Below are 18,459 nucleotides of genomic sequence, written 5' to 3'. Positions count from 1 at the left end.
GAAACCTTGTATTAAATTTTCAAAGTTTTCTATCCAACCCAAAAATTTTTTATCGTTATTTTAAAAAAAAATACTTAGAAAAATTGAAAATTTCATTTGTCTATAAATAGCTCAAAAAAAGTCGAAACACTTTGAAAATTTAACCCTGTATAGACAACGCTAATATAAACATCTGTTGAAAATTTCAAGTGCTTACAATAATTATTTTTTGAGTTACAGTAAAATTAAGTTTTCATTTTTGTCAAAAATTGGTTTTGCGTAAAAATTCGCGTTTTTCCGTTATTTTTTTAAGGTTTTTCCTGCCGCTTTTGAAAAGTATTGGGAAATTTTCACTTTTGACCCCCCAAAGTACCAACTAGATTCACTTTCCTTTCAGAAAAGGTACAACTTTTGAAAATCGAAGCATTTTTACTGCTCCAAAAGTTGTCGTCAGACACAAAAAAAAAAAAAAAAAAAAAAAAAACACACATCATTGTAAAATCAATACATTCATCACTTCGTTCAGAATCTAAAAAACGTTAATGGAGTAAAAATTAAGGTTAAACGATTTAATGATGCAACTTTTGATTTTTAATTGCAATTATGTAGGTACATAGTGTATTATTTTAGGAAGTGATTAATTTTAAACGGTATAGAAATAAGTAAGGATAAAACATTTTTATATTATACGTAATATCACATAGTTATACTGACATGCATAATAAAATGCGTTCACATAAAAAATAAAATATGGCACCTTGTACAGATTATAATATTATAATTGCAAATAAAAACATAAAAAAGAGTAAAAGACCATTAGGATAATAATAATAATAGTAAATTATGGTAGGTACCTACAACCCGCCTACGCGGCTTAGGAATGTACCTATATATTGTGCTTTGTTCTTCAAATACTAATACCTAGTTTCATAAAAATAATTTAACATTTAATACTTTAATGAATAAATAGCGAGGTAATGGTCCCTTAAACATGATTTAGTGGCCCATGATTTGTTCATTAAATTTTATTGAATCATTAGATTAATCATTTTTTTTTATAAAATATTATATATATGAAAGGCACTGTTTGACTTTAACGTATTAAATAAAAAATACTTTATATTATTATAACATGCTCACATTGGTTTATAACCGCGCATGAAATAATGGATTTTATATATTACCTACATGATATGCGTTATTGCATTGGTCCTAAATCTTATTATTATGTTTAATTATGATAGATAATAAGTTTATCTTCCAAAGGATCTAATAAAATTGATATCCCATTTTTATTGCGATATACTATAATATATTAATATGTAATACAAGCACCAAAAAGTGTGAACTGTACAAGCAGATAAAAAAATCATCAGACAGAAAAGACAATTCAAGCGTAATTATTACGATAAATCAAATCAATAAATTATATGCATACAATATAGTTTACTTGTATATTGTGTATAATATTGTTATTATTATCATTATTCGTTGTTATATAGCTAAATAAGTTACTTAAAATAGCCTTGAGACGGAAAAATAAACCTATTGAAAGCCATGTAGGTGTAATTTTTGCAGCTTATTATAGGTCAATAGTAATTTTTCAACGCGCAGTAGGTGTATTGTCATAATATTTATTGATCTAGCCCGAGAACAATGAAATTCAATCGAAACAATTTTTTTTACTAAAATTAAATTTCAAAAAAAGTATATTAAATAACTTAAAAGTATACTACTAAACGTATAAAATATAGGTATATAGTATTTATTTGCGTTAGGTAGGGATGATATTTATACAGCAGCAAATGACAATGGACATTTGAAATTGAAGAAAAATCAGTTATACATTTATATTAAAATTGTGTAAAATTAAAATTAATATTCAGGATCATCAAAATATCGCACATTTACAATATGAAATAAAATGTAATTATTAAAATAATAACAACTAGCTAGTAATAATATCTATTAGTAAAAGTATGTATTATTATTATGCAAATACATCAAATATTTTTTCTTTGTTAATTTTTTTCAGTATAAAAATGTTGTAAAGTGTACTTTCTAAGTTAAATTTTTGTTTTCTTTTTTTTATCAGAAAATAAGCCTCGGCAGCGGTGGCCATTTGCTGAAATTGTTTACATTTTTTTTATATGGACATATGGTATTAGTTTATACATTATATTTTCATAATCTTATCCTTACATAATATATGTTATTTTTAAAATAAATTTTCAATTGTATTTTCTTTTATGAAGTTTAGTGTACGTTTGATGGCTGATATTTTTGGGCCTAGTGATTGATATAGGAATTCTGATATGTTGTGTTTGGTTCTGGCAGCTTCTGTTTGTTTGCATTCGATGAGTATATGCTTGATAGTTTTGTTTCTTTTATTCTCCATTTGAGTGACCATTTTTCTCGAATCGCAGTATTAATACATCTTAGTGTCTTCATAAGTACAGTATTTCTCGCTTACAATTTAAATTTTTCTTGTTTAGGAATTGCCTTATTTATATTTAATGTTTATTTTGTATTGTAATTCTAATTAATTTAATTCTTTACATATTTTGTTTAATGAATAGATCAAAATTTATTACATTTTTATTGACTCAACTAATCCGCATTCACACTTATAGGACGAAATTGCAACTTTTGTAAACTTAATTTTTTCCCCTAACATGTACCTATATACACGTATACATCTTGTTGTTCCAATAAGCTATTATTATTATATCAGTACTTCGTAGTAAAATGATTGAACATTTTCGGCGAATCAATACACAAATATTATAAAAAGTGTTTTGAATATTTGCACGTGTTTATTAATTCAAATTCTAACTAAAATATGTTCATTTGTTCATATTATATAGTAGAAAACGATATCATTCCATAAAAATGAGTTATAATAATTTTTTGAATATGTTAAATAAATAATATGAATAATATTAACATCATTACTAACATAAAATGGCTCCTAGTGATCATCACTATAATAATAATATATTGCGTATAAAAAAAATTGTTTGTACATAAGTACTAACATAATTAATTGAATAAATTTGTAATCGGTTAAAATATATATAGGTACGCTGTAAAGTGGAATTCATAAAATAAACTCAATATTTTTACTGACAAAATAACCCTAACTAATTCAACAATTAAGAATATAAATAATTGTTATTTCTATAAGTATCTTTATTAAAATAAAACAACTTAGCCATACTTGGCAATCAATAATAGCACCACACCAAATATCATCAATACACAGCTGGAAATTAGATTTAAAAACAACTGCGATATTGATGATAAATCTATAATTCAGGTAGGTATACTTTATTATTCTTACATCGCTTTTAAAAAAAAACTAGCAATTATTAAATTTCAAAAAAAATTTCAAAAAAATTTCAAAGTTTGACATTATAGATATAGGTTTTTTACCTATAATATAAATGTGATACGTGTGTGACTTTAAAACCAGATATATAATATGATTTAAAAAAAAAAATGAATACACTAATCTATTTTATACGACGTGTAGGGTCGTTAAAGTTCTTCATAGGTACCTACCTACATTTCAAAACGTGTACGTCGAACAGGTATGAATTTACACTCGTCTAAGCATTAATACTGCAAATTGCAGTTTCACAAAATATTTCACTCGTGATGTTACACATTCACACTCATCTCTCACATCGACCACGAGATATTATTGTTTTCGACGACCGGAACACGCATATTCAACATTTTTAAACGACGCCTGCAGTGTATGTGTGTAGATACTTATAGTGGTTTTTTTAACATTGGTACAATAAAAAACGTTTTCATCAAGGTTTTCGATTTATAATTTAATAATTATACATACATATTATTATAATATTATACAAAAACGCAAAAATTATTGTATACGTGAAACTACACGCCGAGCCAAAACTGATTCATAAACAATGTTTCTGTCAATTGTGGTGTGTTAAGAAAAAATATAATCCACACCTATAGCAATCATATTTCATAAACATGGCATACGTAACATTATGAGAGAGTTCGTTACACCCACGTTATGTGTATATAATAATAATACACGCCTTTTTCTGTATATTATATAGGTACATATATAGGTTGGAATGGGATGATTGCCCTGTAAAATTGAAAAGAGCTTAACCCAAGAAATAATATAAATTTATTCAAAACAATATATTTACTATATAAAATTTATTTTTTGTGAAGTAAATCGATTTTATTCGGAAAAATCGAACGTCAAAACAACTATTAGTGGTTAGGTAATTAACTTAACTATATCAACAAAAAAATAATCAGATTAGATTCACTATTATACGTTTAGTAAATATAGGTATAAGTATACTGAAATGTATACTTATAAAAAATTATATTATGAATTATCTAAGACAGCGAATCTATATGTACAATCAATGGTTGCAAGATTTATAGTCATGTACCCATGTAGTATTCATTAAGCGATTCCTTCATGTCTGTAACAAGTGTGTGGATGGGTGGCCGCAAGTCCGGGTAGGTGTACTATTGTAAGATTTCAAGTCTCAACACAAATATTATAGTTAATATAATATGTTAGACTTTAGGGTTAGCCCCTTGTGACTCACTTTGTTGTAATAAAAGGGAATCAAAAATATTTCAAATATAGAAATTGCTTCAGAGACTAAAAAAGTTCGCATTACCACTGTGTATAATTCTTGAGCGACCAACAGATACCTGGGGGTTGAGCAGTATATCAGAATCAGATACCTACATAGTACATAATATATTATATCAAGATACTTTTCATAAATAATAAATATTCGAGTGCTTTGCCCGGGCTGACTATTTAATAAAACATAGCACGCAACTCAATGTTTCTCTTCTATAATGAAAATCTTTGAATCATAAATATTATGTTTTTGTTTATAAGTAACCATTATGACAACAAAAGCCCTACGAAAAATCAGCCAGGAATCAAAAAACGTGTATCCAGTCCCAAAATATAAATAATTTCGACAATAAAATACAATTTGGTAATTCACTAATCCATAAAAATATATATTATATACAATATACATATACATAATTGTAAGCCATATATATTAACTTAACTTTACTTAACTTAGCATGATTTTCAATTGTATAATACAGTCAACTCGCGATATAACGAATATCGATATAACGAAAATCTTGATATAACGAATAAAACTACCGGTCCCTTGAAAATATCGCGGTATAATATAATTTCGATGTAACGAACTTTCGATTTAACGAATTTTTTTCTCGGTCCCTTGAAATTCGTTATATCGCGAGTTGACTGTAATATGTTACAAAGTGAATTTGAACAAATATATATAGGTACCTATATGTGTTATTTATAATTGTATATATGTACTTATATTATTATCTTAAATCAGAATAAATTATTGTTTGAAAACATTTACTAAAACGTTTGATTTCGCTTTTTTGTAGGTACCAATACAATATGTGCGTATAAAAAAATATTGAACAACTTTTTTAGAGTATCTTGATCTAGTAACTTATATCTCTTATGGATTCTCAAAGTATCAAGTGTCTCGTACATCTTTATGCTTACTAAAACAATTTTAGGTAGGTAGGTACTTATCTCGTATCGTATTGTACATACCAAGATACTCGTTGTAGTCCGCGGTATATCTTGTCTAACCCAGCTGATACCTGCCTGCAGTATAACCTGCTGGTACAGGCTACGCATACAATGAGGAAATATAATAACACAGCTATACGTGACAACCGTACCTATATAGTTTTGTAATATACAGCTCGTACGAGTATAGTCTTAGACGGATAGCACGGGCTGCGTATCGTAGACGCGGCTCGATCGGAGGAGGAAGACGCGGCACGATGGACCGAAAAAACGCGCTTTGCTCGATGTCAAGGGCAACCGGTCGCGCGCATACATAATAATATAATATGGCAACATCGCATTACGTGAGCTCTGCCGCCGCGCAGGACTCTGACAATAATAATAATAATAATAATAATAATAATATATTATATTGTTCCTTGACTCATAATACACACACACACGACACACACGATCGTGTATATTGTTCCTTCGTGATTTGGATTTCCTTCGCGCAGCATCATCAGCTACATAGCTATATAACGACTAGGTACCTACTACAGAGGACACGTGAATTTTCAAGGTCTCAAAGGGAAGTTTATCCGAAGAAAATGTGATTTTGCGGTGATGAGGGGGTTGGAGGGAGGCGAACCGCTGCTGGCCAACGTCCAAAATAATGGCCGTCTTATAGTGTATACGTCGAGGGTTTACTCTGCAAAACGACGGTTCTCCTATATAAAGCACCGATGCCAATGTGCCCAGTAAAGCTTTATAATTCGACATCATCGCCGCGCCGTTCGTTATTTTTTTTTTAATTTTCTCGTATACACAGATCTGCTTGATGATATAATAATACATTATGTTTTTAAAAATCCTATAAAGATACGACTGGCAGTATGGTGTTAAAAATACATTAAACTGTGCCAAAACGATGTAAAGACGTGTACGAGACACGAGTATAATATGTATATAATATTTCACATAATATATTATGTACATAGGTATATCTATGTTATACACCTATATATAGAAAAGCCGGAAATATTAAGTCACAGCAGGGTATGCCTAATCGTAAAAATACCTATACATCGTTACACGTATAATATAATATATTATGACTTTATAATATTAGGTCCAACCATAACAATAATTTCTGCAATACAATATAATATCTATAGGTATCCCTTATACGCAATATTTCATAAAAAAATTCATTTTAAAGAATATTACTTTTGTCATATGTATTACAATTTTTTATACAACAAATATTATAATAACGTTTGCGTAATAACTATTTGATTGGTTTACAGTTTACACTGCCCGTGCTTCTAAAAAAAAAAAACTTAAAGTAATAATGACAATTCGGAAAACTGCGTAATACATTGGTAACTGCGTGTTACTTAACGATACAATTCGCAATAATTTAAAAATTAAAATTAAAAACGTGATTCCGAGGAGAGCTGAATATATAGTATATCATACTCAATATCAGATCAATAGTTGTTTACGAAAAGAACAATTTAAGCAATACAATAAAATTAACCCTTTAGCTGTATAAATAAATAGAAAATATTGCTAAATTATTTGTATAAAGAATATCTTAAAATAGATGGGTATTTATTAAAACTAAACTTATTGAAAAAAAATTATATTAAACGTTTTTAATTTGATTTTTACAGTAGAAAATTAAATCACCGGTATCCGGAAACCTAATTTAAGTAACGACGAATCCAACTAATAAGAAATATTAAGTTTTGCTTACATCAAAGTCTATCGACTATCGAATTCCTTATAGTATACTTATTTGTTATATATAATAATATATACTATATACCTACATTAGACATATAATCACAAAATATAGCATTTTACATATTATGTAATGTATACAATATTTGAATATAAATAAGTTATCAGATCGTTTATGGTTTGAATATATAAACTGTTAACTGCTATTTTATAAATCTATATTTTTTGAGTTTACATAAAATAATCATTTGAAATATTCTTGTTTTTAAACTTTGAGACTGCAATACGTATAATATATAAAGTAAAAACTAATAAGTAGGTATTTATAATATATATTATATACCTAATATACATATTATTATGTAAGTGCTATGGTTGATCTCCTATAAAAATTGCCCTTAGTAAATAATAATTAATGGAGCATGACTTGATTTTAGGACCAGAATACTCGAGTGAATATTTGAATAATAATTTTTATTTAAAAATATATAAATAAAAAAATGACGATATAATTAATATTTATTATATTTAAATTAATATTATAATATTAAGAACTAATTTGTACAATAAAATCACTTTTAGTTCTGGACCAACTGTTTTCAATTTAAATACCTATCTGCAATAATAACAATAAAATAATCGAATTCTTTCCCAAAGGATAAAAGTACAAGAAAAAATAATACTGTAACGGATAATTGAGCCGAACGATTGGCTTCGGTGGAGGCCATCGAATTTTGTCCTATGTCTATGTGTAGTTACTGTGGAGGTTTTTCGGCAGTCTAGCGTTTTTTTTGAGATGAATAAAATCGGTTGACAACATGTGAACTCACACAATTTTTAAATAAATTTATCTCTCTCATGATGTGATTAAGACTACATTAGGTACCTCTGTGCCACTGCGGGTGTCTGATTACTCACCTTCGAATTATTTTTACAACACGTGTTTTTATACACAATAATATTTAATTTTTCATCATTCGTTTTCTGAATATTTTCACATGAAGATAATTTAATTTTCTAATAACGTGTATACCTAACAGACTGCTATAATTCAATGTGTACCATACAATTATTATATTCAACTATTCACCAACGAACAAACTAAACGCGTTTCACATTTACTAAGAAAGCGATATCGATCATTAATCAATACATATCTATATAGTTATTACTATTATTGCTGACATTGTATCAATGTATCATGAATATGAATTGATGACAGTGCAATGGATAATGGCACCCCCTATAAATGTATTCGAAAACTATAAATCGTATTGAAAGGTCATAAGACGCCAAGCGAATTACCAATCTTTACAGTTTTTACTTGAATGTTCAATAATGTTTAGCCATTAAAATGAATAATATTGATAAAAAATAAATACATTTTACATTAGGTACTTACCTAGGTAATAATATTGATAAAAAATAAACAAATTTGACATAACCTAACTAGGTCCTACCTACTTACAAAAAAAATTCGCGTGCAAGTTAAACATGAAAAATAATGTTTTTTTCCATCCTTCAAAAATATTCTTGAGCACGCCAAGTTTAGAAGCTTAATTAGATCAAAACATGTAGATTGCAAATATACATGAAAACTAGAAACAAATCGATAAAATATGGAAATGTTTGTTTCAATCTCTTTCGAGAATATATTCACACTATAAAATATACAAAAAATGTGTGCAAAAAAATGGTACTACTCATTTTTTGTAATCATTAATAACAGAAATTTAAAAATATTAGTACATTGTTCAAATATCTTACACGCGTTTTGAGTCTGGTGGAAGTAGTTTAGCTTTTATACAATTGAAGCATACAAAACTATAACAATATTATATTGCATTCAACATTTTAATATTATTTGACAATTCATGATGATAATACACTTGTAATTTGTAAATTAAAATTCATAAAATTTTTACTTATTATTACTATGGGAAGAATTATCCAAGATAGTACATACTACATACGTAGTTAACAACATACTTGAGTCTTTGGTACTTGAGTGCTAAACAAAACAAATATTTTTTTACCTAATTCAAATTCCGACCATAACTTAAAAGTTTGAAGTTTATATGATTAGTTGTTTAAACTTTTAAAATAATAACAATATTTTATTTTTCTAAAAATATTAAAAGTTAATTTTGTTTATATAAGCTTAAGAACTATAATAATAATTGTATACTTAAGATAACCATAAAACAAAATAATATACCTATAGCTTATTTATTTTCACGAAATATAAATGTGTACAAATATAATATTTAAAATTATTATACATTATGTTTTCAAAAATAAAATAAGAATTTGTTAATTTAATCACTTATAGATGACATTAATTAAATTTTAAAATAAATATTTTAATTTAATGGTATTCCAGAAAGTAAAAAGTTACCTGCAGGTTAGGTTAGGTAAGGTTATCTGAAGGAACATTATTATGTTATTTATGTAATTTTAAATTAGTTAATAGATTGTATCATAGAATAAATATTATAAATTCAAATATATAATTAAATCATTCTTTTGTATCTACATAATTTAATTTTTAAAAACGGTTTCACGCGGGAAAGATCCACTTGGGCTATTGTCCCATAGATAAGAAACCATTTTTTCGCAACTTAAATAAGAGGGCTTACTATGTGCAATATCGAAAAATAAATCCGTTTTTGTACAGACAAAATTCTTATATTGTAATGGTGAAAATTTGGTTTCTTAACTTTAGCTTTATAATAACCTACCTGCCTACTCGGTACTTATAAGAGGTACTTATAAGATACTTTGAATAATTAGTATTTAAAATATAAATAAACTTAAGATTAAAAGTTCTAATTTCACTCAAAATTTCATATTTTATTTATTTATTTTATTCGTATTAAATTGCCTATTTTGAACCCCTTAAATAGCTAGTGTATCCAACGAATGATACAGAGAACAGAATATAGACTTTTGAGTTATCAAATTATTTTGATGTAAACTAAAATTCATTAGATTACTGTAATTTAAATTATAAAATAAACGATAATAATACTATTCATGGGAATTCTTTCTCAATAAACAATTATTTAATAATATGTAACCCGGAAGTTAGTCAGAGCTTTAGCCTTTAGGATTTGATGTCTTTAGTATTTATATTTACTATTTTATATTTACTCATTGTCAATCTGTTTACATTGGCTTTTTTTATATACACCTATATGTTTTTAATTGTTATTTCCATAATATCAGGACTCCCAAATCTATTAAGTAGCAAGTGAAACTATATTTATATAGTTATTATAGTATATTTATATGTATTATATGTATACAAATAATCTTATGTACGGACATCCATCTAGTAATTTTTCCCGGGGCAAACTCGTTTTATTCACCACTGTTGACTGTTCGTTTGAGATTCGAGGTTAACAACAGCACCAAAGGCAAACTCGAATGACCGGTTTCACGTATTCATTTCTCTTTTCATCTCTCTCTCTTTCTCATTCTATCTCATTTTATACATTTATCTGCCAGTACGTACCATACATATTACATATATATAAGTACATATTACATATATACTTTATATACCATTTTAAAATATGAAAAAACTACTACTAAACTACTGTAGAACGCTTTAACACCAACGATTGCTCTGAGACCGGAACAACTTTAACGTTTCGACCGTCGAATGTGTTGTACTATATACGTTTATTGTATCATAAAATAACTATGTACAATGTACAATGTATACAAAGCGATTAGTATGGTTTGTTAAAACGGCATTCATGGTTTATACCTATCACTTTATCCGAGCTATAAAGTATAAACCTTCATATGTGTAAAATAATATTACATTTTAAAACCAAAAGAGGGTGAATTAGTTATTGTTTTAGAAATAAAAATATACAGCAATTGTATGAATAGTAAACATTATAATATGGCGATGATAATAAAATATTTAGATTCATAATAATGATAAAAATATATATATTGATATTAAATTACCTACCTACCTTCTTATAATTTTGATTTTAGTCTGATTTTATTTTAAACTTTATTCTAGTTTTATTTTAGCAATTACTAATAGTCAATTCTAAAAATGACATGTGAAAAAAGCATAATATTAAACATGGTTTTATAGTTAATATTTTTTTACTATAGGAAGCACGTCATTAAATCTAATATTTTTTATGAACAATTAAAATCTGAAAATGTATATAATAGTGTAGGTAAAAAATGTTTCTAATATTTCAACTTGAAATAACATAGAAAAGCTAATATGTACGTCAATTTAAGCGTCCTACTTCTGCAAAATATCATCTGTTTGACAATATTAATAAAATATTGTATACACCGTACAGTATATGGTTGTACATTGGCCGGAAGCCGGATATCCGTATGAACACTCATAACATATAAGTGTGGGGAGAATCGATGGTATTTCCTTGGCAACCAGGTATAATCAAAACATCCGAAATCCACTCCCTCCAAATAGCATTATTAAAAACTGGATATGGACGACGTCTAAATACATATAAGATTCTCAGTCACGTGTCAGTGAATTTCCTATCCTATTATTGCGGTCAGTGGTTTACTGACCATTGAATGTTGTATATGTATGTCGAAGATTATTGAACTTAAATAACGAACTGTATAATATAGTTAATTATCACATGTAAAAACATAATATGATATTTGGAAATAAATCATTTGTCTCTCAACTATATTTTATATTTTGCCATCAAAACTACATACCAATTTAAATGAACTTTATTTCTAACATACGTCATAATAATTATTGATTAATTGCCACAAAATCCCTGTTCTGAATCAGAAAATATATTATCCAAATTATTATTAAGTTATGCTGCATTATTCGTATTTCTTACAACGACATTAAGAATTTTTTGTTTTAAATAATATTTAAGTCTCACTTTAGATTTATAATTAGTTTTTATAAATCGATGTTTTTATGTATAGAACAATTTAATTTTGAGTTTAATCAAACTTTAGTTTTGGTACAATATATAACTATCATATGAATCTTTTCAAAGTATTGACGTCATCGAGGCCAAGGCAACATTATTTCACCTTAGTATAGGTACTATATAGGTACCTACTACCTTACCAATGTAAATCTAAATAAATTAACCCGGTGTATATAAGTAGATTTTTTGAGCACTAAACTTAGATAGAATATAAAACCCGATAGTAACATAATGGAACCCAAGGTTTTACACAATGTCCATATCAATAGAAGTACAAGTTTGGTAGGTACCATTGTACTCTTTGTACATCTTTAATTTAAACCAACAGACAAGTCAAATTTGAATTATCTTAACAACATTTTTAAGACTTGATAATAATTAATGTTCTGTAGATAATATTATATATTTCAAGGCTCCACTTTACTAATTAAGAGGGCGCATCAGTAAAAATGTGAACTCTGTCCACACACGAATTATAGTAGACACCTCTCTCTCTCTCTCTCTCTCTCTCTCTCTCTCTCTGTTCATATTTCACTAATTGTTTCTTGTGATTAAATTATTTAAATTGTATTAAAGTATCATTACCTGTTCTAAGTAATTATGAAAAATAATATTATCTGTGTTTTGTTAGAAGCTTGTTTAAATGTTTTGATTTCCAAAATAATATTAGTATCTATTTATTCATTTTTATTTTTAGTTATTTATAATAACTTTCTAAAAAATAAAATTATAAAAAAAATCTTCCAAAAAAACACATATTAGAATGTTAATTTTTATAATTGTTATGATACCTTAATTTCAACAATGTAATCACAATTAAGGAAACACGGAGAGAGATTATAACAATATTATTACGTGTGGAAAATAAACGGAGAAAATAATTATTACTCTTAAGAAATAAATGTAATACTGCTTCAATATATTATAATAAAACTTTCTATACAAGTAATAATTTTATCTATAAAATACAATTTAAGTAAATAGTTTGATTGTAATTGGAATCTATGAAACAGTATGAATAACTGTGAATAGGTGAAGGACTTATATTATTATTTGGTATGTAAATCTAATTTATTGTTTAAAAAACTCAATTTATATGATTAAAGTATGAAAATTATACCAAAAACAGTATTTTTTAAGTATAAAAATTATCCACTTAAATTTTTTTCAATCATAATTTTTTTTTATTAATTTCAATAATTTATAATAATTTAAATTTTTATAATTTTTTAAGTATTACTTCAATATTTGATACACAAACCTTCTATGAAAAAAAAATTATAATTTATCAAACAATATATTTATAAGAAAATTGCCTATTTGTCTATATTTTAATAAAGGTTAAGAAAATCTCTACGATTACGAAATTATTCAACTTATAAGTTATAATATTAACTTTATAAAGTTATGTTTTTATTATTCATTGGTGTGAATAGAATAATTTAAAATATGTTTGCCTATACTTTTTATAAAAAAATATGTTTTCATGATTAGCCTTTTACAATAAAAAAAATCTAGTGTCGTTTTATTAAAGCAGGTTAAACCTTTTTATGTTATCCCTAAAAGCCAAATTGGTTCTCAAGTGCAGTCCTTTTATTTATGCATACATATTTAATTAATACTTGTGATAACGAAACTTGGAAGTTTTTTAATTACTATGGGTCACCTAAGTGAAGTCCTCTTACGTTTAACATTACACTCGAAATAATATAAATTATGAATCAATGTATTTGTAGTACTTACTTTATAAATTTATATTAGAAAAGATAAAGTATAAAATCCCATCCACATAGCCAAAAAATTTTTTATAAAAATTGTACACAGTCACTGAATAATACGAAACTCCGACAAAAAAACGCGCACTCCGAAACGTTAGCGGCACGAGTAAAAAACACTGGGTGTAACTAGGTAGACTAACAACACAGACCTGTTATTGGTGTTACCTGACGTACCTGTTGTGATCACTCGAGGTCGCTAACCGACTAGAAACGACAGTCGTCGACCACAGACGATGTAGAATTCCCATAAAAACACCATCATGATGATGAGTATAGAAGCGAGAGAGTTATTTCATTTTTACACTTACTCTTAGAGACTTTTACGGAAATTAGAGAATTTACAATACAAGAGTGAAAGTACATTGTATTGAAGAAGAACTGGACATTTTAGAATGTCAATATATCTTCAATGAGTATTAATATTTTTTTGGTACAGTCATGAGGGGGGAAAATGTAAAAGAGTTCATGACGATATCTCATGATAGTCGTTTATTGGAAAAGTCGGTAGGTGTCTAAATAATTCTTTGATAAAGCCTAGAATTTATATAATAAAACGGGTGTCTTACGAGAATTCTCTATTTTAAAATAGCCGACAGTGGAATAAACTATAACATGCCTACTCCACACTTTTAAATTATTACATTTCCCATTGCTCGGAAAATTATACAAACGTTTTGATAAATAAATAATAATACACCATATAGGTAAACCGTAGTAGTGCAGTGCACATCCCAACAAAAATAATGAAGATACTGAGTATACGTCATAAACAAAATATATAAGTTTATACAGGATGGGCATCGCGTTTTCAATTTTTTTATAAAGACTAGCGTAACCTTCACAAGGAAGCGGTAAAACATAATATATTATGCTGTCTGCCTGTCTGTCAGTCTAACTGTTACCCATTCTGTAAAATGCGTACGGGCAATTAAATACTTCAGCAAACAAACAAAAGTGTCCAAATACTTAGGATATAAATATAATTCAGTAAGTACAATATATTATATACTATATAGTTGGATGAATATATATTAAATTAATGTACATACCTTTTTTTACTCGAGGTTTTAAATTCATGCATATGGTTCTTGTAACAATACACTGTAACAACGTTTTTATATTTCAGTACAATTATAATATTTATTTAATTTTTTATGTTGTGTAGTACCTATGATTTTTTTAATTTGTTTAATAACTCACCTGGTAGAGATAAGATAATAAATCGTCGCGAGTCATTTCTGCAATTTGCTGTCCATTAATTGCGAATATTTCATCACCTGTTTCGAAATCCGCGCGGTCGACTTTTGAGCCTTAATCAACGAATTATTTATAATTAATATAAATAAATATTACCTAGCTATTATATAATATTGATTAATAAAAAAAACTTCATTTTAATTTTTACCTACTTGTATTTTAGTTTCTAAGCTGAGCAATAAGTACCATATAATATTATGTACCTATATTATTTTTATTTTAAAATCTATATAGAATAGTAGGATTTATTAACATTATAATATTATAGTTATTATGGATTATTCTAACTTATAATTTGATATGCAAAACAAAATATGAGCAATCCCAATTAGAAAAAAGACAATCCACTCTGACATAGCTAGCACATAGGACCTAGCACTCAAAATTGTTTTTTGAATGTGATAAATAAGGAATATTATCAATAGGTACTTTAAAACAGTAAATTATGTTACAACGATAATTCTACGTTGCCATTCTGAGGTTGCAAAGTGAACAAAAGTTGTCTAAAAGGTTAAAATAAACATAAGTGCATCGCATAAGATTTCTTTTTTTTTATTATTAATTATTGAATCACTGAAAAATTGTCCACACAATTTCTTTTAACGTGAAATAAAATGTTTGAAAAATTAAAAAGACGTACTTACCTAAAAGCTTGGCTTTATTATCTTCAGTTTCTTTGAGTATTAGTACGTATCCACTGAGATCCATGGTGTGAATTATAATAATATCAGGTCAATATGTGTCAAACACAACCCTGATAATAAAAAAGTTATAATAAATTGAAGTTCTTCCTCCTCTTCGTTGTCGCTGTCGCTATCACAATCCGAATCAGAATTCTCAGCCATATTGGTCGTAGCTTGAAGCTATTTGGGGCATAGCCTACTAAATTATTTCTGAAACAAAAATATTAATTCTTCATTTCCATTTAAGGTATAATTATTTAATTAATTCAAGTACACAGGTCAAAAACAAATCTTTAAACAAATAATTTATAGTATTACTCAAAGTCTTAAGCTCCCGCATTGTTGTTTTATTGCCATAAATACTAAATGCTTAAATTATGTAAGTTTACAATCGATTCTCTAATTTGACAACTACTCTCTCATACGTTGATACAAATGCAATTTAAATATTTAATGCATCCTGTCCCCAAGACTATTGCACTTTCTGTATTGTTATAAATATGAATTTAATTCATTACTTATGCATTAAAATCTTTAAGAATGTACCAGACAAAAATTACTAATAGTTGATGTGCAACTATATACATTGTAATTACCAAGTATACTCACCCCCATTTTTAATTTAATAATGAATTTGTTAAAATACTGATTTTTGGTATTTTTAAATATAAGTATAGATACACAAATACCATATTTTCAAATCGTTGAGATTTTTGTATCCTGTGGAGAATGGAGATACAAACTTCTATTTTTAAAATGAGAACCTCCCTTTTCTACTGTAAATTATCAAGAGGATAATTTTTCTGAACATTTTGACGTATCAAAATCAAAATTTAAACGAATTTCTGTGTTATATATATTTGTGTACTAAGGAGTAAGGTTCGTGATAATGGATTTTAAACATATATGATATAGATATGGATATGGGATATGAGGGATATGGAAAGTTGAAATTGTTAGAAATTGATATTAATCTATCGACTTTTATAATTTGTAAAAATGTTCCAAGTATAATAAACAATAGTTCCAATCATATATCTATGTACTTTATATTTTTGTAAAACCGAATTAATGACATAACCTTCAGTACCTATAAACATTTTCATAACTGAATACTCGTTTGAATTTTGAATTAAGTTCATCAACATTTTCAAAATAATTATACACTGAATAATTTAAAGTAAGATGGTGGTAAGGGTCCAATATTAAAAAAAGTTTGTCTCGCAAACAGGATACTCCTTGTAAAAAATATCTCAAGAATTAGAAAATATGATCGTTGAGTAAGTATATTTAAAAATTCCAAAAATCTGAAAAAGTTAATAATTAAATGAAAAATAGGATTGATTGCGGTGAATCACCCTGTATATAGTACGATATGGTACGATAATATCTTTTGAAAATATTATAAAGAAGTTATATTTTCCGATACACAAATTCGTAATTTAAATACCTACTATGTATTAATTATTGGGAAATTATTTTCATCCACATAGACAGTATTATTGAATAATTCATTAAAATGATTTACATTTAAAATAATTTGGTAATTTAATAGTTAATATTTTTATTTTTTCATGTACGATAATAATAAATTATAAACGTACTTATAATAAATGAATAGCATATATTATATTGATAGTTTAAACTTAAAAGTAGGTATTTGTAATTATTAAGCTGAACATCTAAAAAATTTATATTTTTTTATCAATTGATTAGTTATTAATAGTAAAATCTAATAAATTATTACTTATTATAGGTATATATTTTTAATCAGTTTTGGTCTATCATACACTTGAAATTATTAATATAAATTAAATTTTAATTACAATTTACAGTATTTCTGAAAACTGTTGAATCATCAGCATTTTATGCGATTTATTCAAATTTCAAGAGACTCTTAAACCACTTTAAAATATATCTCATTTGAAACTTTTATAGTTTTTAATTTTAGATTCTGAGTGGAACGATGAATGTATTGATTTTACAATGATGTGTGTTTTTTTTTATTTTTTTATTTTTTTTTTGTGTCTGTCATCACCTTTTAGGACAGTAAAAGTGCTTGGATTTTCTTCAACAGTACCTATTCTGATAGGAAAGTGAATCTAGTTGGTACTTTGGGGGGTCAAATGTAAAATTTTTCCAATAGTTTTCAAAAGCGCCTTGAAAAACAAAAGAAAAATTAAGGAAAAACGGGAATTTTTAACCAAAAGCTGTTTTCAAGAAAATCGATTTTGGTTTTTGGTGTAACGTTAAAACGAATGACTGTAGATACATGAATTTTTCATTGGTTAGTTATATTTCCATTTTCTATACATGATAAAATTTTCAAAATATTTTGATTTGTTTTGAGCTGTTTACGGACAAATTCAGTTTCCAATTTAATTAGTTTTTTTTTTTCTATGAATGTCAATAAAACTTTATTTTTGAGTAAAAATACTTGAAAATTGAATAAA

The 18,459-nt window shown here is 26.6% G+C and overlaps 1 protein-coding gene across 2 annotated transcripts in view; it reads right to left on the bottom strand.

Moving 5' to 3' along the window:
• Positions 1-18,459, bottom strand: part of LOC100158931 (MAGUK p55 subfamily member 5) — a 65,994-nt gene that overhangs the window by 42,841 nt on the left and 4,694 nt on the right. The window contains exons 2-4 of one of the 2 annotated variants that reach the window (XM_008183780.3): positions 15,968-16,216; positions 15,267-15,376; positions 15,116-15,167 (exon numbers count right to left, since the gene is read on the bottom strand). In XM_008183780.3, the coding sequence (XP_008182002.1) occupies positions 15,116-15,167; positions 15,267-15,376; positions 15,968-16,031 (226 nt within the window). In that variant the 5' untranslated portion in view covers positions 16,032-16,216. Of the gene's footprint in view, positions 1-14,031; positions 14,280-15,115; positions 15,168-15,266; positions 15,377-15,967; positions 16,217-18,459 lie in introns of those variants that run through there. The other variant, XM_008183786.3, reaches the window with a different exon arrangement.

Source organism: Acyrthosiphon pisum, chromosome A1 (assembly GCF_005508785.2).
Source record: "Acyrthosiphon pisum isolate AL4f chromosome A1, pea_aphid_22Mar2018_4r6ur, whole genome shotgun sequence".
NCBI classification, from domain to species: domain Eukaryota; kingdom Metazoa; phylum Arthropoda; class Insecta; order Hemiptera; family Aphididae; genus Acyrthosiphon; species Acyrthosiphon pisum.
Note: the sequence above shows the minus strand (reverse complement) of the source record. Positions and strands in the feature narration are given on the sequence as shown.